This window comes from Camelus bactrianus, chromosome 25, assembly GCF_048773025.1.
Source record: "Camelus bactrianus isolate YW-2024 breed Bactrian camel chromosome 25, ASM4877302v1, whole genome shotgun sequence".
Classification (NCBI taxonomy): Eukaryota; Metazoa; Chordata; class Mammalia; order Artiodactyla; family Camelidae; genus Camelus; species Camelus bactrianus.
Genome location: NC_133563.1, coordinates 38,176,197 through 38,200,399, shown reverse-complemented (window position 1 = coordinate 38,200,399; position 24,203 = coordinate 38,176,197). Strand labels below are relative to the sequence as shown.

Genomic DNA, 24,203 nt, shown 5'->3' with positions numbered 1-24,203 from the left:
TCCCCCGCACAGCCGCGCGCACACAGCCCGACGCGTGCACAGTTGCGGACCCAGCGCCCTGGGGCGCGTGCTTTATTGGGGCCAGGCCCTAGAGGTGTCCGCTGGGCAGCTGCACGCGCACCGGGTGCAGGATCTGCAGCTGCTCGGCTGGTGGCCACCGAACCTTGGTGACAAAGAGGCGGAAGTGCCCCAGGCGCGCCTCCTGGAACTGGGTGGGGCCGTACTCCGGCCCATCAGTCGGCCGCAGCAGCGACAGGCACCTCTCCTGCTCTAGCAACCCGCGGCTCAGCAGCTCCTTTGCCAGGCCCGGCTGCACCTCCTCCAGCTGCCGCTGCACCGCCGGGAACAGGTCCACCTCGCGCAGGTCAAACACCAGCGGCTTCCCGAACCTGCGGCGGGTGGGCGGAGCGGTGAGGGGCGCGGCCAGGGCGCCTCCCGCCTGCCTGCCCACCCGGCTCACCTGAGCGCCCCCAGCAGCGCCAGCCGAATCCGCTCCGGCCGCAGGTGGTCTGGGTTCAGGGCGAACACATAGTTGGTGTCCTGGTAGCGCAGGAAGGTGGCCGCCTGGCCCGAAGGGTCAATGACAAGAGGCCACCTGGGGGCGGCCACCAGGTCACCACCGTCCGCTGGAACCCTCATCTCGCCGCCCCGCGCCCATCGCCCGTCGTAGACCACTGATCTGCCGTCGGCACGGATGCGATGGCCCACGTCCTTCATCAGCACGTCGTGTAGCTCAGTGACCTGGCATCTCAGCCCCAGCACCACCTCCTCCCCTGTGGGGACGTAAGGGTGAGGCTGACCGAAGGGACCCGCTCCGGATCCCTCTCCCTGGGCCTGGCCCCTCCCGCCCCCAGCCCGAGCCCTGCCCACCCTCCTGGGTCCGCTCCGGCAGCTCCAGCCTGGCCATGGCCTGCGTCTCCTCGGCCTTCTGGGCCTCCCGTCATAGCCTGTCCACCTGGACCTCCGCGTCCTTGATGGCCTGGAGGAAGGGCCCGGTGCTCCGCTCAGGGCAAGGCTCTGCCCGCCCGCAGCCCGCCCGGCTAGGACCCCCAAAGGGAGGGACGGGGTGCCCCGCCCTCAGGAGGCTGCTGCCGGGAGGCGCCCCCGCCCCACCCCGAGCTTGGGAGCGACCAATCCGTCCGGGAGTCCGGGCAGGCGAGAGGGAGAAAGCCAACCTGCCGCGTGAGCACACACATGCGCTCACACTTGTGCTCGGTGACGCTCCGGTGACGCTCTGGTTGACCTCGCAGTAGGCCTGCTGCAGCTGAGGGCAGGCGGGCCGGGCAAGGCTGTCGGGCACCCTCCAGACAGGCCGTCCTTCCACCGCAGGGGGCTCCCCACCCCCAGCTGCTCGCAGCTAACCCTCCCGCTCCCGGCGGCTCCTCCTACCCGTACCCTCCCAAGTGGCCGCGCACCTGTTTGTGACACCGCAGCTGCTCCTTGGCCAGCTGTTGCACTTAGAGGTTCATGCTGGGGCGTGGAGGGGCTGGAGGGCAGGGACCGGCGGGTCAGAGGGCCCCTGGCCGGGTCCCCACCCCCACCGCCTCCACCGCCCACCACCGCACTGCTTGGCCTCGGCCTCCACGTGCTGCTCGGCCTCCTGGGTGCGGCGCTGGCGCTCGGCCTCCATGTTCTAAAGCATGGCCTCTGTGAGACTCAGGTCCCACGACTGCAGCACGCTGGCCACCGCGTCCAGCGAGGCCACCTAGTGACAGAGGACACTGGTCGAAGCTCAGGGCGTGGGTTCTGTGTTCTGCTTAACCTGGGGAGGAGGTGCGCTTACACCATTTTAGAGAAAAAGGCCCCAACCGACAGAAATGTTCTCAGAGCGCCCCCGAGGTGGCCCAGAAGCGCTGGCCATCACGGTGCAGCCCCTGGGCTTCCTCCGGCTCCCCGCCAAGTTCCCCTCCCGCGCTCCTCCATCCACACCCCTGCCCCCCGGCCCCAGGCTGCCTTCTGTCACCGCACACACAGGGTCCAGCTGTAGTTCCCTGCCTCTGCTGTCCCCTCCCAGACCTCCATCTGCAGGACACAGAGCTTGGGCCCACGCTCACCCCAAACCTCACAACTCCTGCCCCTCGGAGGTCCCACCACACTCCTCCAGGAGTGACACAGGCCCAGCAGTGGGCTTCTCAGAAGGAGGGTTGAGGCTCTGGCAAGGGTTTATTTTATCTCTTGACTCAGGTGGTTAGACCACGAGCATTTCTCACGCCATTTACTCAAACCACACAATTTTGATTTGAACAGTGTACTTTTACAAAAGAAAGGCTAAAGACGTGTAGAACCAAGGCGTGGATAAATGAATGGGTGGCCAGATGGACAAGAAGGGATGAAGGAGTGAAGTCGCAGGAGGGGTCCGTGAATCGGTAACTGAAAGACGCTGAGGACTCACCTGAAGGAGCGGTAGCCTCCGGCTACAGAGCGCTCGTGCAGGGGTTGTGCCAGGGAGTTCCACGCACTAGCTCATCCATCTTCAGAACACAGGGACTGTTATTACCCCATTTATGAGTATACGGAAACTTAGATGCAAATAAGTTTAAAAATTTGCCAAAAGTTAGTTTGTAAGTAGAACTGGAATACATGGAAAACTAAATGAGCGAACATACAAAAGGATAATGTAATGAGTGAATGTACAAATGAGCCAATGAATGGACAGATGAGCCAGCAGATGAATAACGAGTGAATTAAATGTTAAAAGAATGGAGGTTGGATTAATTGAATGAAGAGGTGAAATAATAACTTGATACATGAAAAATGAATAGCTGAAGGGATATCATGGGTGAATAACTGAGGTAGGTAGATGGTTGGCTGAGCAAACGGACAGATGAAGGATGGATGATTTCAGTCAGTCAACAGAATTTCTGAGTGCCTTTCATATGACAACGAAAATGTCATAACCCTGGAGAATACAACTGTGAAGTGAAATAAACACAGTCCCTGCTTTCTCAGAATTTTCTGTCAAGTAAACATGAATGTGTGGATGGATGGATGGATGTTTGAATTAACAAAAGGTAAATAAATGAGGGATGATTTCAGGCGACAGTCAGGGTGAAATGGATACACTAGTGAGGTGGTGGACTGGTCGGTTTATCAAGAAGCACCTCGTAAGTCAACGAGAGGCTGAACTGATGAAGGACTAAAGCAGCTACTGGGGGAAAAGACTGGATCAAGCAGATAAACTTACAAAAACAACGCCGGGCGGACGGGTGAGCGAAGAGGGCGGCACGTGGATGGACACGTAACGGGCGGCAGCGCCACTTACTTCTTCTGCGTCGTGGCTGCTCCTCTGCCTGCCTGCTTCACCCGTTACTGAGGCAGAGATGTGGAGACCTGGCCCTGTAGTCACGGGTTTATTCCTCCTGGCAGTCCTGCCAGTTTTCGCGCCGTGTGTTTCGATGCTCTGTTAGCAGCTGTGTAAGTCTAGGATTCCACGTCCTCCTGATGAGATGGCTCTTTTAGCCCAAGAAGTACTCTCTTTTCTGAGGTGTACTTTGTCTGATGTTAGTAAAGTCATTTCAGCTTTCTTACATTTAGTGTTATCCTGGCATATTTGTTCTGTCCTTTTAATTTTCACCTATTTGTGCCTTTATACTTGAAGTTTGTTTCTTTTCTTTGACTTCTTCCTGGCTGAAATAAAGAACCGTTTATTTGGGGCTCATTGGGTCTGCAGTTCTGGGGACACAGATTTAAGAAGCACTTGGATTCTGTTCCACTGGACTTCAAAGTGGAAGCTTGTTTCTTACAGGCAGAATATGCTCGGGTTTTCTTAAATCCAAGCAATCTCTGCCTTCTCACTGGGGTGGTCAGGACATCCATGTTGAGAGAGATTACTGATGGCGCTGAGGTAAAGGCCGCCCCTCGCTGTTGTTTTCTCTTGGTTCTCTGTTCTTCAGTTTCCTTTTGCTTCTTTCTCTGCCTCCTTTTCGATGGCATATTTTTTTAAAATCCCGTTTTATCTTTTGTTATCTTATAAGTTATAACTCTTTGGATGCTCAGTCATTGCTTCAGGTTTACAGGATACCTACACTTGTAACAGCACAGTCCACCTGCAAATGACCCTGGACCACCTCACGCCCAGTATGAGAAACTTACCCTGTGGAGTTCCATGCTCCCTCCCCAACTTCATATTTATGGTGCACACTTGAACAAAAAGCTGTAATTTGTGCAATTTTCAGCATGTGTATCTATATATGTTCTAAAATGCCACAACACATTGCCATTATTTTTGTTTCTTCCATTGTCTTTTCAATACCTTTAAATAGTAAGACAAAATCTGATGCACTTACCTGCACAGTCCCCCTGTCTAGGGCTCCCCCTTCCTTGGGTGCACCCACGTCTCCACCTGGCATCCCTTCCCTTCTGCCTAGGACTTCCAGGAACATTTCGCACAGTGCGGGTCTGCGGGTGAATGGCGCGGCTTTTGTGTGTCTGGAAGGGGCTTTACTTTGCCTTCCGCTTTGGAAGATACTTGCACTGGGTGGAGCATTCAGGTTGACAAGATGTTTTTCCCCTTCAGTGCTTAGAAGATGGCACTGGACCTTTCAGCTGCGCTGTTTCCAACAAGAAACCTGCCCTAGTCCTCATCTTTGTTCTGTCTGTAACTTGTCTTTTTCCCTCTGGCTGTTTTTAGGATTTTCTCTTTATCACTGGCTTTGAGAACCCTCTCCATGGGGTGCCTCAGCCGGATTCTTCCTGTTTCTTGTGCTTGGTGTGTGCTGAGCTTTCGGGAACATGGTTTATGCTTTTCATCAAATTTGAAAAATTTAGGGTGATTATTTCTTCAAATACATATTTTTTTCTGTCTCCATTCTTTCTTCTCTCCTTTGGAAGCTCCAGCCACAGAGATATCAGGCCTCCTGAAACTGCCCCACAGCTCGCTGACCCCCCTTTGTCTGGAGGGATTCTATTTTCTCCATGTCTCGATTTGGAGTAATTTCTCTCAAGCCTTGACATGCACTCACCGTTCCCTCCACCTGTCTACTCGTGCAGTGACCTCACCTGCGGCTCGCTTGTCTTCCACCCCAGACATTGTCATTTTTACCTCTAGAATATAAGGTTCTTATATCTTCCATGTCTCTGTTCAATTTTTTGTGCATCCAGAATACAGGTACAATACCTGTTTAAGTGTCTTTGATGCTAATTCTAACATCTGTGTCAGTTCTGGGTTTGTCTTGATTGCCTGAGTTGTCTCATGCCGATCATATTTTTCTGTGTCTTTGCATGTCTGGTAACATTTAATTAGATGCCAGACAGTGTGCGTTTGCCTTACTAGGAGCTGTGTATTTTGTATCTCTAGATGTATTCTTGAATTTTGTTTTGGGTACAGTTAAATTACTTGGAAAGTTTTGTTCTTTGGGTCTTGCTTTAGGATTGGTCAGGCTGTACCAGGGCAGCATTTGTTCTCAGACCAACCCTTCTATGTGCCCTGCCCACTACCCCACGGAATGTGAGGGTCCCCTAGTGGGGACAGGCCCAGCACTGCTTCCTTGCCTCCTCAGAGAGGGCTCTGTCCCTGGCATTGAGACGTTTCCTCACGTACCTGAGTCCTGAGTGTTCGCCTGAACCCCCAAAGGGGCACCTACACCCCTCTAGAACTCTCTGCGGCTCTCTCTCCCCCGGGCACTTGCCATCTTACTGCCTCAGGACCCCTGGGCTCTGGTCCCTTTCTCCTTCACTCAGGGAACGGACCAGGCTCTGCCTGGTCCCTCTCCTACACCCCAGCCTGGAAGCGCTCTCAGGGAGCCAGGCCATCGAAGGCTCACGCCGTTTACTTCCAGGCTCTCAGGGATCACAGATTTCCCCGCCAATGTCCAGCATCTTGCAAACCACTGCTCCATGTGCCCTGCCCAGGTTTTGCTGTTGTTATCTCAGGTGGAAGGATAAATCAGGTCCCACTTTCTCCATCCTGGAAGCAGAAATCTCTGTTCAATTTTTTTTCAACCCTCTTTCTGGGTTGGGTAATTTGGGGTAATTTCTGTTGCTACGTCTTCATCAATGGGTAATTCATCAATGTCTCATCTGCCATTAATCACATCCCGTGCATCCTTCACCACAAACACTGTAGTTTTCAGAAGTCTTGGTGTTTACAGAGAGACGTGTTGGGGTGCATGTGTCGTGCATGTGACACTTAGAGGTTCTGTCATCCTTGTCACCTGTGTCATCTCCGAGTCAATTTTGACTGATTTTGCTCTTCACTGTGGGTTATATTTTCCCGTTTCCTTGCATGCCTAGTGATTTTACTAAACTTTTACTGGGCAACACTTACAGATTTACAGGAAGTTGCATGTACCCTTGACAAGTCTGCCCTATGATGGCATCCCGCACACTCACATGGTACAGTCCACAGACCCCAGTTACTTTGACAACTGTACGTATTCCCTTGTGCGTGTGTACAGTACGTGCAATTTGATCATCTGTGTAGATCTGTGCACCCGCCACCACCACTGAGATACAGACCTGCCCCAGCAGCACAAAGCTGCTCTGTGTCCTCCCTCCCAGTCACCCACACACTCCCCTTCCTTCCCTGCCCCCACACCCCATCCCACTCATCTGGTCTCCAGCTGCATCATTTTGTCACTTTGAAAATGGTCCGTAAGTGGCATCTTACAGCGTGTACCCCCGTGAGATGGGCTCTTTTCCACTTGGCACGAGGCCCTTGAGGCCCGTCCAGGTGTCATTAATCCTTGGTTCCTTCCTTCTCACGGCCAAGGTGTGTCCTGCGGTGTGGACCGGCCAGGCTGGTTTAACCTTTCACCCCTTGAAGAACATCGAGGTGATTGTGAGGCAATCACAAATTAGGCTGCTGTGAACATTTCTGCATGGACACAGGCTTCATTTTACTGGAAGAAAATGTCCAGCAGTGTGATGACTGAAGGCAGCTGGCACATGTGTTTAGTTTAAGGAACAGCCCAGTTTTCCAGAGCCGTTGCCCGCGCGGGCGAGACATCCAGCCTGCCCGCGCCCTCACAGCGTGCGCTGTGGCTGCGGTTTGGTCGCGGCTTTCCTCCCGTGTGCACCCGCCGTCCCCGCACCGTCCTCCGCGCCCTTCGCTCGCTTCACACCTGGCGGGCGCGGCTGGGTTTTGAGGGTCGTTTGGACCTCCTGAGCCCGTTGTCAGATGTGTGTGGGCGGCAAAGGCTCCCTCCCTCCCTGTGGGGTCCCTTCATCCTCTTCACAGGGCATCAGCAGAGCGAGAGTCTCACATTTTGAGGACTGAGGACATCCACTTCTGGGTTTTTTTTTTTTTTTCTTTTATGGATTATGCTTTTTGTCTAAGAACTTTTTTTTTTTTCATTTTTAAAAAAATTTTTAGGGGGGAGGTAATTGAGCTTATTTATTTATTTTTAATGGAGGTACTGGGGACTGAACCCAGGAGCGTGTCCGTGCTAAGCCGGCACTCCACCACGGAGCCACAGCCCGCCCACGTCTGAGCCGGCCTCACCAAGCCAGAAGACCCGAAGGCTTTCCCTGCGTCCTAAAGGGGTGACAGTTCTACATCTTACATTTGGATCCGAGTTCGTTTTACACATGCTGTGAGGTTTAGGTCAAGGCTCATTCCTCCACCTGTGCACCTCCAATTGCTCCACCGCCGCCCACTGAAGAGACTGTCCCCTCCCCAACCCTGAGGGCGCTGCCCCTCAGTGCCCCCCTGACGCCTGCCCCCTGACCCTCCCGGGCTGGACCTCCTCCTCAGCGCCCCTCAGACAGTGGCGTGCACACTTCTCGACCCTTCGAGGCCCCCATGCCCACTGCCCAGGCCTGTCCCAAGGGACCCGCCGGGAGCTGGGCCCTCCCTGTGTCCCCTCCTCACTCCAGCCCCAGGCCCTTCGTTCCCCACCTGAGCCTCACACTTTGCTCCCTTGTCTGAGGAGAAAGCAGAAGCAGATTGAAGCCCAAGGTTCTGCTGGTCTTTTAAAACCTGCCCTGCTGCTTATTAAAGAGAAGGAGCCCAAGGCTCTGGGGCAAGAGCAGAGGGAATGCCTTCCAGAACAAGGGGGACCCTGGAGGCGGAGGCGGCCTGGGGGTGATGCTGGGGCCCAGAGCACCAGCAGACCTCAGGGAGCCCACGTTTTCCAGGCAACACCTGGGCTTCCCAGGCTAGGGTGGAAGGACGCACACTGGTTTGGGAGAGGGCCTGAGATTCAAATCAGATTCATTCAAAGAATTTAAGGTGGTGGTATTTGGTTATGGGGCTTCACTGATGCTCCCAAAGGCCCCTTCTGGGCGGGGCAGATGTCCAGGCACCCGTGTCCCCAGCCTGACCCAGGCCAGGGACAGACACCAGGGAGGAGCTGCCCAGGCGAGCCGCCTTGGGCACCCGGCGCCTCAGGGCTCGCTTTTCTCAGAGAAACAGGCGCTGAGAGTGTGGGGCCAGGGCAGTGGGCCTCATGCTGCCCTCACGCCCGTGGGACGCCCCGCGGCCACTGCCGCTGCCGCTGCCGAGGCCGAGGGAGCCAGCCTGTTTCCTCACCCCCCGCGGTAACACTGCTTCCAAGGTGGGCTGCCGATCGGGGAGAAAAGTGGAGCCCCGGCCAGGGGAGGCCACAGAAACAGGGGAGACTCCATGCGAGGACTTCCCGGAGGGAAGGGGCCTGAAAAGGCCGTGCAAGTGGTTCTGGGTCCCGGAAGGTCAGGGACCAGCCGGGGCGGGGCCACCGGGCTCCCGACAGCTTTGGGGGAGGAGGGTTGGCCTCTGCACGCGCCCCGCACCTGCTCGGGGGTGCTCCCATCGTCCGCATACACCCGGGGGTCGGCTCCAAGCTTCAGAAGCACCCCCACCGCTGCCAGGTGGCCCCCGAAGGCCGCTCGGTACAGCGGCGTCCGGCTGAAGGCGCCCTGCGGGACGCGCAGGTGAGCAGGGCGGGGCCTGGGCGCGAGGGAGGGAGGCGCCCCCGGCCCGGCCCGGCGCCCACCTTGCTGTTGGGGCTGGCGCCCTGCTCGGCCAGCAGCTGGATGGCCAGGGGCTGCCCGCCCGCCGCCGCCTCGGACAGCGGTGTGTTCCCGACCCCGTCCGCGCAGTCCACGAGGGCCACGCGCAGCGCCGCCCCCGCCGGGTGGCCGCCCACGCCCTCGCGGGTCAGCAGCTCATCCACCTGAGCCAGGCGGTGGTCAGCGGCGCCCCCGCGCCGGCCTCCGCCGCTCACTTCCCGCAGGACCGCCTGGATCTCGCCCAGGTTGCCGTCGAAGGCCGCCTCCCGCAGGCGCGCCCCGCGCTGCCGCTCCTCCAGCCGCCGCTCGGCCGCCGCTGCCTCTTCCCGCCGCCGCCGCCACCACCGGGCAGCCTCCTGCTCCCGCCTCACCTGGGCCACGAAGGCCTGCGGGAGGGAGGCCAGCGCGGTCCCGCCCCGTCCCCGCCCCGCTCCGGCCTGGGGCTCACCTCCCGCTGCAGCTTCTCCATCTGCTCCAGGTAGTCCCGGCGCTCCTGCTGACGGCGGGCCAGCTCCTTTCTAGCCAGGACCTTCCGGAAGGCACACTGGATGACGACGGCCGCTCGGTCCTCCGCGGTCGGCCCTGCCGTGCGGAGAGGGTGCGTGGGTCCCGGGCCCCTCCGTGTCGCCCGCCCCGCGTGAGCCCGCGCGCCAGGTTATCTTGGCGAGCGCAGTGGCTGCCCTCCCTCCTGACCTGACCCAAGGACCAAAAATGTTCTAAAAGCCAGAAACACGATCAGGCCAGAATAATCCACCAGCAGGGAGCAAGTGAGGAGGCGTGAGGAGCGGCTGCTGAGACGAAGATCCGGAGAGAGAAGCCGGGCCCCCTGACCTACCCTGCCCCGGACGCGGCTGGGGGCCTGCAGACACCCGCTGAGCCCCAGGCTCGGGGAGACAGGCTGGGGGCGCTGGCAGGAAGCCCAAGCAAGGCAGAAAAGCGGCCTCAGGCAGAGGAGTCCTTGCTCATCCCCACACGACCCCTGCCCTCTGAAAGCCAGGAGGATTCCTGAATTCAGGCACCTGCATCCAGAGACAGAACTGGGGTCTCAACCCACAGTCCCACTGGAACTGGAAGAGGGAGCCCTGACCCGCACACTTGGCCACAGTGGAGGGTCCGCACGCACCTGCCACTCTCTGCCCATGTGATGTGGTGACCAGTTAAACTCTCTGGGTCTCAGTTCCCCCTTCTCTAAAAGGGGGTGATGGTAGTTACGCCCCACAGGGCTTTCCAACAGTCCAATAGTAGAACTTCACGAGTCCGGGCAGTCAGCAGCTGCTCAACCTGTGTTTCTGTAATTGAGACTCAGAGCAGAGGGTGAACCAGCGGGGAGAGGGTGCGGACACAGCAGGAGGGGCACGGCCTCCAGAACGTGCTGGGAGGAAACAAGCAGCAAAGCCAGCTCCCCACAGTGCCGCAAGCCGGGAGGAACTTACCAAAAACAAAACTCACTAGGACAAGGGATCAAAGACAAGACAGAAGAAAGGACAAGGAGGTAAGTAAATACGAGAGTCATCATGGAAAACAGGACCAATGGAACACACTGGTCAGTTCTGCAGAGCAGTGACTAAAGCTGAAGCAGCCGGACGTAGAAAGGACATGATGGAGATGTGTTCAGGGCAGGAGGGAAGGGCTGGGGGGTCTCGGTGAATGCGGACAAGGAGATGGAAACCAGAAGGAAGGAGGCAGACAACGACCAGAGCAGGTAAGAAGGATGCGTGTCTCTAGAATGCGGAGACTGGTGACGGTACAGACTGCTCAGAGGTAAAATACAAAGGAAATTTCCTGAAATGACTCTTAAGACAAAGGGGACAAAGAATGTAGCAGGAAACAAAACAGCTGGCATCAGATGCCCTGGTTAGATTGCTGAAGCTTTAAAAAAAAAAAAAAAGGTATTCAAGCCCCCAAGTAGAGGACGAACTGCAACTGGGTTCTCCTAAACTTTTTACAGTGACACTGAATGTGAAAGTCAATGACGCAGTGTTCACAAAACTCCAGGGGAGAAGAGCAGCTGGAGAAGCTCCTACGCGTGGCTCCGCTTCTTCCCTGTGGTCACAGTAGAAAAGACAGAATGATATGTTGTCAAACGTGTGTCTGAAGGCCCCGCTCAGACGCAAGGGCAGTGAGGAATTGCGGGCCAAGAGGAGGGGCTGCAGGAACGGTCCCTGCCCAGCTGATGGGCTCTCCGCAGGGAAAAGGCCGCCAGGGCCCCAGCACAGCCCCCGGGGAGGGCCACGACTCATGGACAGGGGACAAACTTTGTAATCCAGAGTGCTGGCTAAGGCTTTGAGTTTAGGGTTGCCAGATTTAGCTAATAAAAATACCATGATTTTGAGGGCCATACACTAAAAAATGATGCATTATTTATCTGAAATTCAAATGTAAATGAGGGTCCTATTTTTTTTTAACTTTATTTCCTTTTTTTTTTTTTTAATGAAGGTACTGGAAATTGAACCCAGGATGTTGCACATGCTAAGCATGCGGTCTACCACTTGAGCTACACCTGTCCCTGAGGGGTCTGTATGTTATCTGGCGTCTCTATTGGGTCAGAGCCCTGAAGAGCTCCACCCTTCGGGAAATGAAGGAGCCCTCACGGGAACGGGAGTCCAGCCTCAGATCACGGTGCCCCTGACGAGACAAGGTACCCTGGATGTGCCCATACCCCTGACACCCACCAGGGACAAAGCAAGTGTCCTTCCGGGGGATGCCGACGCTGTCCAGAACTTCAACACGCCTCCAGCAGTTTTCATGAGCAATGTGCCTTGCTTGAAAAACCATCCGGCTCCTGAGGAAACGTGACTGAAAAACAGAAAATGATGAGCAACAGAAAAAGCCCCAGATGGAGCCCACGGTGGACTCCTGAACACCGACTTTACAATCATTAGGAGTGATGTGTTCAAGGAATTAAAAGACAAGACTGCAAAGTTTGGGCAGAGAACTGGAAACAGTAATAAAGAACCAAATGGAAATTCCACAACATAAAAATACAAAAACAAATTGAGAGCTCAATGGATAACAGAATAGACGTAACTGAAAACAGGACCAGTAGCCTGGAATACGGTCCAAGTGAGCACGTCCAGATTAAAGACTGAGACACAAGGAAAGGTCTGATGCAGAGGTCACTGGAGTCACAAATGTGAGGGAAAGAGAGGATGGTAGCAACGTTCAGAGAGATTTTTTTCAAAACTGACAAGAGATCAAGTCACAGCTGTGATGCCCAGGAAGAATCCCAAGCAGGATGAGCTGGTGCACACGCATGCCAGAGCACACCGTGGAGCAACTGTCTCGAACTGAATACAGAGGGAAACCTTGTTTACCCCTTCAAAAGGGTAAGACCCTGCTGGTGGGAATATTGTTTGGTGCAGCCATTATGGAAAACAGTATTGGGAGTTCTCAAAAAACTAAAAATAGACTTACTCTATGATCCAGCAGTCCCACTCCTGGGCATATATCTGCAGGGAACTGTAATTCAAAAAGACACCTGCACCCCAGTGTTCACAGCAGCACTATGTACAACAGCCAAGACATGCAAGCAACCTAAATGTCCATCAACAGATGACTGGATAAAGAAGTTGTGGTATATTTATACAATGGAATACTACTCAGCCATAAAAAGAATGAAATAATGCCATTTGCAGCAACATGGATGGACTTGGAGATCGTCATTCTAAGTGAAGTAAGCCAGACAGAGAAAAAAGATACCATATGCTATCTCTCATATGTGGAATCTAAAAAAAGACACACTAATGAACTCATCAACAAAACAGAAACAGACTCACAGACATAGTAAACAATCTTATGGTTACCAGGGGAAAGGGGGTGGGAAGGGATAAATTTGGGAGTTTGAGATTTGCAAATGTTAACCACTATATATAAAAATAGATAAAAGGCAAATTTCTTCTGTGGAGAACTATATTCAATATCCTGTAATAACCTGTAATGAAAAAGAATATGAAAATGAATATATGTATGTATATGCATGCCTGGGACAGTGTGCTGCACACCAGCAATTGACACATTGTAACTGACTATACTTCAATTTTTAAAAAAGGGGTAACAAAAGTTTTAATGCAAAATAAACACGCATTTGGACAAACAAACCCCCTGGAGGATTCAGCAGCAGCCGAGCAGCGCTGGGGAGGACAGAAGGCGCTCTGCAGGCCGGAGACGATGCCCGATGGCCCCTGGAGGGCCTGACGGAAAGGCACACGTGCGAGTGTGTGCAAAACGACACCAGCATCACGTCCGTGTGAGAGTGAGAAACACTCCGAATAACAGCACGTGTCCTGGAGGAGGGCGATGGAGTCCAAGCACTAAGGTCTTACAGCTCGGGGAGGTGGGGCGTTACCACAGACTGGGGCAGTTCAAAGACATTTTGTAAACTCTAGGTTTACTAGCACTAAGCTCTAGGGTAACTCTAGGTACCTCGAAGGTGACGCCCGTGGCTCATGCCCCCGTGAGCCCTCACCCTGAGTGCGGGCGGAGCCCGTGCCGCGCTCCGAGCCAGCAGAACACGGCGGAGGCGGCGAGCTGACGCTCCCGCGGCCACGTCGCGTTCTGTAGGGGTCCGTCCTCGCGGACCGGCCCTCCCGCCGGCCCCACGGCGGAGGCGGCCCTGCTGAGCGCTGGCCGCGGAAGGGCCGTGCTATGCGGGGCTGTGGGCGGCCTCCAGCCGGCGGCCGGCAAGAAGCCAGGAGGGGACGGGCCCTGCCAGCGGGGCCGAGTGCGCTCGGGGGCGGGTCCCCCCCCCCCCCGACGGGGCCTCAGGGCGCCCGCGGCCCCGCGGAGAGGGGCAGGGGCGTGGGCGAGGGCGAGAAGGGCGGCGCGCGGCAGGCGCGAGTTCCCGCCTCGCCGCCGGGGGTGGGGGGCACCGGGAGAATAACGACGCTCTAACGGACCGAAAAAGGCCAAAGAAGGAGCGTCGAAAGGCGACGCAAGCAAGCTGAAACACAGACCCGCGCCTGGCGACGCCCGTGCGCGGAAGGGCCCCGGGCAGGCGAGGCCGGCGGCAGCTGTGAGACGGCAGGTTGCTTTTAAGAAGCACGTCTTCAGAATAAAGGTGCAGAAACAGTGCGACAAAATACACGTCACTCAGGAATGAATTAAAACGAAGCTGGCAATGTTATTTTAATACCAAAGTAAACGGAAGGCATAAGCATTACCAGACTTGAACAAGTATTTCAAAACGATAACAAGGGATAAAATTCACCAAGCTTATGTAGCACTGACAAAACTACGTATCTAGTAATAGGGTTCATAATGCATCAAACAAAACCGTGAAGAGAAACAGACACGTCTTCAGTCATAGCTGGAGACTTCAGCGCATCCCGCCCAGAAACTGTCGACCGAATAGGTCAGTCAGTCAGGAGGGCGCAGAGCACTTCCAGGGCACGGCTGGCAAACTCCAGACAGCGGGCGGACGCCTGAGGGCGCCGAGCCGGGACTGCAGGAGACACTTTCTTCTTGAGTACACGCCGACTCACCAAAGCTGACTGTATGCTGAGCAACAATGCACATTTTAGCAAACATCACACAATCGAGATCATAAAGAGTACACTCCCTGAAAAGAGCTGAATTAAGCCGAAAAGCAAATAACATAAATATAAGCAGAGATACCCATATACTTAGAAGTTGTGAAATACTTTTTATAATAACTCGTGGGTCAAAGGAGAAATCACAGTGAAAACTATAAATTATGATGGGCTTAAGACATGGAAACAACCCAAACATCCATTGACAGATGACTAGATAAAAGACGTTGTAGTATATTTACATACAATGGAACACTACTCAGCCATGAAAAGGAGTGAAATAACACCATCTGCAGCAACACGGAGGGGCCTGGAGATTGTCGATCTAAGTGAAGTAAGCCAGACAGAAAGAAAAATACCCTATGAGATCGCTCATCTGTGGAATCTTAAAATAAACAAAAAACAAATGAACTTATCTACAAAATAGAGACAGACTCAGACATAGGGAACAAACTTATGGTTACCAAAGGGGCAAGGGGGTGGAAAGGGATAAATCGGGAGTTCAAAAGCTGCACCTCTTGGGGAGTGATGGAAATGTCAGCTGTTCTGATCATGGTGGTGTTTTCATGGGTGTCTACATCTATCAAAATTCATCAAAGTGTACACCTGAAACACGTGTGGTTTACTGTAAGGAAGCAGACACAATAAACATGTTAAAAAAAATGTGTGACGGGTGGGGTGCTGGTGACACGGCCAGTCACAGCAGGACTGGGGGGGCTCTGCAGCTTTCAGGAGCTAGAAGGGCGCCTTGTTAGCCTGAGTCCTGGGGGAGAGTCCTTGGGCCTGAGTGAGAAACAAACTTCTGTTACTTGAAACCAGGAACCGAGTTACTGAAGGCCTAACCTGTCCTGGCTGATTCAGAAGCTGGGACAGAGGTGCGAGCCACCCGCAACAATCAAACTAAAGATGAAGGGGTGGCCCGAGGCAGTAGCCACAGGAGCTGGGGCTGGCTGATAGTGTCCCCAGGCGTGGCCTCCCGGGTGGATGGGAAGCTCCTGGAGCTCTAGGAGTTGAGGTAAGAAAACAGAGCCTGCAGAGGGTCCCAGCTCCCACTGGCTGCTTTGTGTTTGTTTTGATGGAGGTGCTGGGGATTGAACCCAGGACCACGTGCCTGCTAAGCATGTGCTCCACCACTGAGCTATCCCCTCCCTCTGTTGCTGGCTGCTTTGGACAAGATTCTTCATAGAAGAGATGAGCTTAGAATAAAACTGTTTTGCAAGGAAAAATGTGAAGCAATCAAGCCCAGAAGTATGAGGACTACTTGGGTGGGAGCAGCACCCCCTTCTCATCCCAAAGAGTAAAGGATGAAGCTGAGGAGGCCTCCTAGTGACAGACACCCATGGAAACAGCCTCACATCAGGAGGCAGGTGAAGGGGGTGAAATCTGAGGGGCCTGGTGGGCTCCAGTCTGTCCTCTCACCTGGCCGGGAGGCTCAGGGAAAGGAGGCCCGGCGCGACTCTCCTGCCAGGCGTGGGGAGCCCCCAGCGCCACACGCAATGAGAGCGAGGGAGCGAGAGGAGGGAGGCAGCAGAGGTGTCTCCAGAACACAGAGAGTCACAGGAGAGGAAAAGTGTCCCACAGAGGAGCCCAGGGGGAGAAACATCCGTCACGTGTCCACAGCCCGCTGGGCTCTGAACAGCAGGATACAGGGTGATTTTTTGCTTTCCCTTTGATTTCTCAGCAAGGCTCGAAGTTTTTATGAGTCAGTGGACTGGGGTGGAGCTGCCTAGTAGTTGTCCATCTTTCCCGAATGTTGGGGCCCTCCATGGGGAGGCCTTTCTGGCCAGCACCCCCACGGCAGCACACGTGCCCTCTCTCTGTTCTCTGGCTCCTAGAGGACCACATTAGAAGAACACGGAAATTTCAGGAGCTGTGGTGTCCTTGAAAGAGAATGCCAAGCTAAACATCTCTAGACCCCCAGATCCAAGAGGGATTTTTGTGACCTCATTTGAATCATCTCTTACTTGCCTGCAAGGTAGAGTTCTAGACCCACCCTCAACACCCGACCCTCTGCCCAGAATCTTCCACCATCCTGAGATTCACTTGTGTCAGAAATAAACCAGGTCCTCCACTCACCTCTCATGTCTTACAGACACAAGACTGAGGCAGACAACCACCAGCCTCAAGTTTGATCCTGTTCATCAGAAAGCTACCCTTACACCCTTACTTTATTCACAAGCAAAGATAGGGATAAGCACTCTGCTGGCTTCACAGCGTTTTGTTGGCTCTCTCGTTAAGAAACATACAATACTTAGGACAGGGCCTCACACATAAATGTTACCTATAGTCATCTGACCATCACCGTTACGATGAGAAAAGCCCAGTGGAATAGTCATAATTTTCCTACCAAAATAGTAAAGAAAATACAGCATAATTAAGGGATTATATAGGTTAATAGCACAGTAAAATAACTAATAAACTCGCCAGTTTAATTAATGAAAAAAAAGGTATAGTTTTGGAATTGACTAAGTTATTGTAAACTTAATCAGAAGGTGATTCCAACTGAAGTTGCTACTCCAGATGTGTTTTCTCATTAATGGACCAAATCAATACAGCATTTAGCACCTGTCACTAAGCTATTGCTCTGATAAATATGCTTTCCCTAGCCCAGTAAACCTGCACCAGAAGCAGTTTGCTTCTACCTGGAAGCAACATCAATATACCTCGCCACCGTGCCTAAGAATAATGTCAGGTGTTCTGTACCACAATTAGTCCACAGGGACCTTGACTGTCTGAAGACCCCTCAAATGATCCCAATGGTTCAGTACATTGATTAAAGAATGCTGATAAGGACTTGGGGGCAATAAGTTGCAGATTTTTTCTTTTTACTTTCTCTTTCCGATATTTCATTATTAGTGTAAAGAAATGCACTGTATTTCTGTATATTAATCTTGTAACTTGCTACCATGCTGAATTCATTTATAGGTTCTAGTAGTTTTTGTCTGGAGTCCTCAGGTTTTCTATATAGAGTATCACATCATCTGCATATAAAGACAATTTTACTTCCTCCCTTCCAGTTTGGATCCCTTTCATTTCTTTTTCTTGTCTGATTGCTGTGGCTGGGACTTTCGATACTATGTTGAATAGAAGCAGTGAGAGCGGGCATCCTGGTCGTGTTCTAGAATCTAGCAGGAAGGCTTTTGGATTTTCACTGCTGAGTTTTATGCTGGCTGCGGGTTTGTCATGAACGGCTTTTATTATGTTGAGCTATGTTCCCTCTATATCCACTTTGGTGAGTGTTTTTCATGAATGGATGTTGAATTTTATCAAATGTTTTTTCTGCATCTATTGAGATGATCATATGGTTTTTGTCTTTAGACTCCACTCTTAAAGGGTGCACACAAAATTTCACATGCTCCAGGACCCAGGACAGAAGCAGTAATTTGGAAAGAGCCTGGGTCAGACCCACTGGCTGATCTTGGAGAGTCTCCTTTCTACCACGTGGGCCCTGGTGCTGGCAAGAGCCATTTTGGAATGCTCCCTCTAGCTTATTAGCCTCAGAACCCAGCCCCATCCCTGCTGACCAGCCTGTAGGCACTAGTATTGGGATGACTCAGACCCAGGCATGGCGGGGACACAGCCCCACCCGTTACAGGCAGGCTGCCATAAGACCACCTGAGCCCACAGCTAACCCCGGACATGGCCCTGTCCATTGGAAGGCCCAGGCCTCAGCCTCATACACTAGTGCACAGGCCCTAGACCCTGGACCCCCAGGGCCCTGCAGCTCCACCCACCAGTGGGCAAGAGCAACAGCTCCAGAACTCCCTGGATCCCAGCTCTGCCCACCAGCAAGCTGGCTGTAGCCTTGGGACCAACCTCACACACCAATGGGCAGGCACCAACCCTAGGACACTCTTGGCCGAAGCCCCACGCACTAGTGGGCAGACACCAGGACAACCACAGCTCCACGGCCTGCCGTGGCAGGACCCAGTCCACCCACCAGCAGGCCTGTACTGAGACACCCTGGGCCCTTCACCCAGCCACCTTGGGATCTGGCCCCATCTTTCAGGCAAAGAACCAGCTGATGCCTCAGTGGTGAGCAAAGGACACACGGGGCGGGTAGGTGGGGGAAAGGACTTAGGAACAACGAGAACAGCAGCTGTGCACGCTGGCCCCGTGTTTGTCGTGCGTGTCTGTGTATATTAACTAATTTCTTTTCCCACTCTGTTTTAGTCTGTATTTTATGTAAGAGCCGTTGGTGTTGATAAGCTTTATAATTTAGTATTTAAGGTTCAGGAAATCCAGATTCTGGGTGAGACAGGAATGAACGCAAGGTAATGAACATCCCCAGGGATGTAGAGCCCATGGGGACTCCACTTCCACTTTTTGGAGAGGCAGTGAGACCGCCTTCATCCACACCAAGGACAGCAGGCCCGTGCCCACAGAAGTCCAGGTTCGTGTGAAGTGCGGGGGTGTCAGTACTTGCTTTCTCCCTCAGCTCCAAGCCCAGCCCTCTGTGTTCTGCTCTGTGACGCCAGGGCCATGGCAAATAACACTGGCCCTGTTTTATGCCACCAGCAGCACACAGAAGATGGGCATTCAAAGGCAGCAGGAGGGGGAAGGGCTCTGTTTTTTTCTGTCTGCTTGACGTTCCTCTTGCCCCACCCCGGCAGTGGCCGTACTCACTGGTTCCGGCCCAGAAGCCTCCTTCGCCTTTGCCAGAGGAGAGCGGTCTTTCTGAACCATAACGACCTCACCAGCAGCGCCGAGGCCTCAAGTGCCACACCCCTCACTGCGCCCAGGCCAGTAAGCAGAGCAGGGGTCAGAGCAGGCGGGGCAGGGGCCTGCGGGAAGAAACAGACTACATCCAAACAATGGGGGGTTTGCAGGAACTGGCTACTGTTAGCCTTGAAGCCTCCTAGGAGGACCCCTGGGAAGGTTCAGAGGACACCCCTTCACTGAAACGATGAGCAGCACTGTGAGCTGGATGGTGACCCTCCTCCGGAAGCTGGGGTGGGTACAGTTGACCAGCTGCGGGGTCAACTGTCCTAACAGCAATGGGGTGATGGGGTTCTTGAACAGAGGAGGTTAGGGGCAGCACTAACTATCAGAGGCAATATGGCTCGTGTAGGCAGCGAGTCAGGGGTGGTCGGATGCCTTGACCTGGGCGAGAGGCAGGGCAGCCTGCGGCGCCGCTTCACCGGCAACATCAGGGATGCGCCAGGCTCAGCCAGTCAGACCCAGTTTCCAGACGTAAGTCAAGGTCAGAGAGTCACAGCTCTTAGAGTGCAGAGGTGCCAGATGCCCTTGGAGGACCCGCAGTGCCTCTGCCAGCGCCCTCCGAATGCTGAGTTCTCTCACTCCCTCCCTAGAGGAGTCGGCAGCCCTCTGCCAGGTTAACTGTGCACCGGGGAAGGGGCATAAACAGACCTTTTGAGGGCTGCTAGATGTGGCACCTAAGCTCATACTGATAGCTGGAGTTTGACAATATCGCCACAGTCCCCTGTTTATAGAATGGAGGCCAGGGGACAGGTGGTGCTGTGGCCCAAGTCCATCTCCCACAGGTCCAACTGGGACAGCGATACCTGGCTGCTGGCAGGATGCCCACGCTGGCTCCTTGACCAGCAGAGCCATGATGGGAGGAAGAGCCAAGTGGGGGCCCATGAACTTCCCCTTCCCACTAGGACAGTGACCAAGAGAGAAAGAGGGCTTTCCTGGAAGAACTGCAGGGGTTCCTGCCAGCATCAAAGACTTGAGGGACCCCATGAATACAGTCAACAGACCTCTGACAAAGGGGTGGAGGCAACACAATGGAGCAAAGACGCTGGAACAACCGGACACCACATGCAAGACGAGTCCAGACACAGGCCTGACACCCCTCATGGAAATTAACTCAAAGTGGACCACAGACCTAAACGTGAAACACAAAACTAACTCCTAGAAGGTAACAGATGAGAAAGCCTAGATGACCTCGGGTTAGGCAATGATTTTTTTTCACTTGTTTTTAATCAAAAAAATTTTCACATGGAGGTACTGGAGGTTGAACCCAGGACCTCGTGCATGCTAAGCAGTGCTCTGCCACCGAGCTACACCCTCCCCCCAGCAATGATGTTTTAGATAAAACACCAAAGGCACGATGCATGAAAGAAATAATTGATAGGCTGGACTTCATTAAAATTAGAAATTTCTAAAACAAAATTTTTAAAAAACCCAAAGTATTGTGCCCAGAATTGAATAGTTCAATTGGTCTCACTAAAGCAGAATAAGAGAAGATTCAAACTTCCCTCATTACTAATATCATTAGTAATATCAAATGCAACCTTAGATCACAGTGGTCTTTTGTATGTTAGCAATTGTACGTTGCTATTATATACTGTAGCTGGCTTTTATCTTAAATAAAGCTCATCTTTAGAATTAAAAAAAAAATCTGTGCTGTGAAAGACACTGTCAAGGGAAGGAGAAGACAAATATTTGCAAAAGGCACATTTGGTGAAGGACTGTTGTCCAAAATATACAAAGAACTCTTAAAACTCAACAGTAAGAAAACTACCTGGTTTTAAAACGGGCCGAAGAGCTAAACAGGCACCTGACCAGAGAGCACCTACAGATGGCAGGTGAGCCTGTGAAAGACACTCCACGTTGCTCGTCACCAGGGAAACGCAAGGTAACACGACACTGAGGCCCCACTGCACAACTGTCAGAGCGGCCGGAATCCAGGCACTGACAGCGCCAAGTGCTGGGGATGACGTGGAGCCACGGGAACTCTCGTTCGTTGCTGGGAGCTGTTGAATGCAGAACAGTGCAGCCGCTTTGGAAGACAGTGTGGCAGTTTCTTATAAAACCAAATATACTCTAAGGATTCAGCAGTCGTGCTCTTTGGCATTTACCCAAAGGGGCTGAACACTTAACATCCACACAGAAACCTACACACAGATGTTTAGAGCAGCTTTATTCGTAATTGCCAAAACTCAGAAGCAACCAAGATGTCTTTAGTAGGTAAATGGATGAATAAACTGTGATCCATCCAGATAATGGAATGTTACTCTGCTAAACAGAAATGAACTATCAAGACACAAAAAGGCATAGAGGAACCGTAAGTGCATGTCACTAAACGAAAGAAGCCCATCTGAAAAGGCTGTCATACTGTATGAGCGCCACGACACGACATTCTGGAAAAGGCAAAGCTGTAGAGACAATAAAAAGATCGGTGGTTGCCAGGGTTTGAAGGGGGTATGGAGAAGAGACAGAACACAGGAATTTCAGGGCAGTGAAAATACTTTGTGCAATACAATGATGGATACTTTTCATTATACACCTGCCCAAACTCACAAAAGATGCAGAGGGGCCTGTGACTTCTGGAAAATTCGGTGGGAGCCCACTTGCCACTACCAAAACCAAAATGGGGGTGGGGGCCAACATCTCCCTGGGCAAACTGGACTTCTCGCCAGTGCCTGGGTCCTGAGAAAGTGACACCAGGACATGACAATTAGAGAGGCCCCTCGGGGGCCGCAGAGCACAGCGGCGGCGGCTCCAGGCACCCTGACCGCCTGTGTCCTCCCTTCTCTCACTTCTGCCTCTTTCCAAGCCCAAATCTCCTGCAGCTGGACATCCTGCCAATTCAGACGTATGTCGGACATATGTAACTTCTACAAAATCCGCAGTCATGACTTTCCAAACCTTCTGTGGTCACCCCCATCCTCAGGACCGGGTCGGGCTCCTTACCCTGGCCCTTGGGGGGGTGGGAACAAAGGGGTACTGGGAGTTCACGCTGGGGATGAGGCCAGCACCTCCCAGGGAGGGGTGGGCTTGCGCATGGGACTAGCTGCTGGAGGCGACAAGAGGAGAAGCAGAATGAGTAAGGCCACCAGAGCTGGAGTCAGCCCTTGGGAAGGTGGGGCAGACACCTGAGGGGGTGGGGGCTTGGGCATAGGGTCCCCAGGTAGCAGTTCGGGAGACCAGAGCCCAGCATCGGAGGGGATGACAGGCTTGCAGTTTGGACGCGCTGTGCAGTTTGTAGACACCTAGGGGAGGGCTGTGTCGCACCTGGACGTGGGTTTGGGAGGCTGAAGTAAAGTCTGGATCGAGATACAGCTCTGGAGGCCGCAGCCCAGAGCCGACACGGGGGCTGCGCTCGCTGAGAGGACAGGACCGAGACCCCAGGCAGGGTCACCCACCACCAGGCCGCCGGACGCCCAGCCCCGACGTGGGCTCCTGCCACAGCACGCAGAGCGGACAACGCTCTGCGACCCCTTCGAGCCAGAGGCGCAGGGGAGCCCGACTCCCGGAGAGGCTGCGCCCGCCCAGCCCTCCGCGCGCTGCAGACGCGGGCACACGCGGGCACACGCGGGCCCCGACGCAGGGCCGGACACCGCCGGCCAGCAGGCCCCCAGCTCTCCCCATCCCCGCCCGGCCCCGAGAGCGCGCCCGGGGCTGCAGGCTCTCACCTGCGGGGGACCCTGGGCACTCGCGGGGCGCGGGCCCCCTCGCCTGCTGGTCCGTCTCCCTCTGCGGCTGGCGGCCGTCTCTGGGCTTCCTTGGGGGTGGGGGCGGTCGGTGCGGTTGGGGTGTGGACGTTCAGGGGCCCCCAGAAAAACAGAGGCGTCCGGCAGCTAAGGAGCGGCCACCCGCGGACTCCCACCCCGGCTACCTCGGCGGGGCGGCTTTAATGAGCAGCGGGGCCGCGACCTCCCCAGCAAACGCAGCCTCCCCGGGGCGCCGCGCGGGGGCACGCGTGAGCCCAGCGGGCAGACCGCTCGCCACCTGGGTCCTGACGCCCCAGGCTCTCGCGAGCCCAGGTGCCGGGAAGCCTCTGATAGGAGGACCCTGCGCCCGCCCTAGCCCATCCCTAACACTGCCCCCACCTGGTGCCGCGTCCCTTGCCGGGGCCCCGCTCCCCCTTTAAGCGCATCCACCCTGCTCTCCGGGGGCGGGGCGGGGTGGGGTGGGGGCTGGCTCTCTACCTCCATGTGAAGGCTCTGGGGCCCGGGCTGAACGGGAGGGGGTGCACCAGGCAGGGCTGGGCAGGCAAACCAGTCCAGCCAGTGTGACAAAGCTGCCTGGGATGGGGCCCTGGGCGTGGGTGTGAGTCAGCGGCCCCAGGCAGGAGAAATGCTGGGGAGGAGTCTGTCTGGAGCCTCCCTCCCAGCAGGAAGCTCAGGGGACGCCAGCACTCAGGCTGGCTCCGCACCCTCTCCCCTAGTCCATCCCCAGGGATCCAAGGGGTGGCCAGGTGGGGGCTCCTCAGGTGGACACCCAATCAGGACAGTCTCAGGAGCCCTGCCCCACCTCAGGACATGTCCACAAAATGCCATCTGGGCCTTTCAAAGTTCAATTTCTTCCACCAGCCCCCAGCGTGGCCTGCTTCCAGCAGGAGTCCACCAAGAGGGGCGACTGGGTCCATCTTCTCCACAGACCAACCCAGGCAAGCTCCTCTGAGCATGCTGGCTGGGGGCTGGGGTGCTCAGTGTGGGCAGAGGCCAGGGACCCCTATGGTGGTTGGGTTAGGATTGTCTGGGGCCAGTGAGCGTCTTGTCTGGATGGTGAGTGCGTCTGGGAATGCAGCTCCTAGCCCCGTGGGCTGGAGTTGGAGTTTCTGCGAGCAGGGGTGGACGGGGTGGGACGGTGTGGGGGGCACCGGTGCCCGCCCAGGGCAGGACCAGACTCGTCGCTACACACAGCCAGCGGTCTGGCTGCCGAGAGTCACCTCCTCCAGTTTCTCTCTGTCTCCCTCCCTGTCTGGCCAAAGGGGCCTGTGCCCGTGCAGTCCTGCGCCGTGTCAGCATGTTAGTCAGCCTTTGCGCCCGGGTG

General features: G+C 54.6%; 1 protein-coding gene across 1 annotated transcript; it reads right to left on the bottom strand.

The window, feature by feature from the left end:
* Nucleotides 1-42: 42 nt before the first annotated feature.
* On the bottom strand, nt 43-19,142 carry LOC123618601 (IQ motif and ankyrin repeat domain-containing protein 1). The gene is given in 10 exon segments (XM_074352925.1): nt 43-389; nt 461-773; nt 871-1,264; nt 1,416-1,486; nt 1,558-1,705; nt 8,710-8,835; nt 8,913-9,314; nt 9,377-9,510; nt 10,052-10,061; nt 19,083-19,142. Coding segments are annotated over 10 exon segments (1,959 nt in total). The 3' UTR covers nt 43-88.
* Between the last annotated feature and the right edge of the window lie 5,061 nt (nt 19,143-24,203).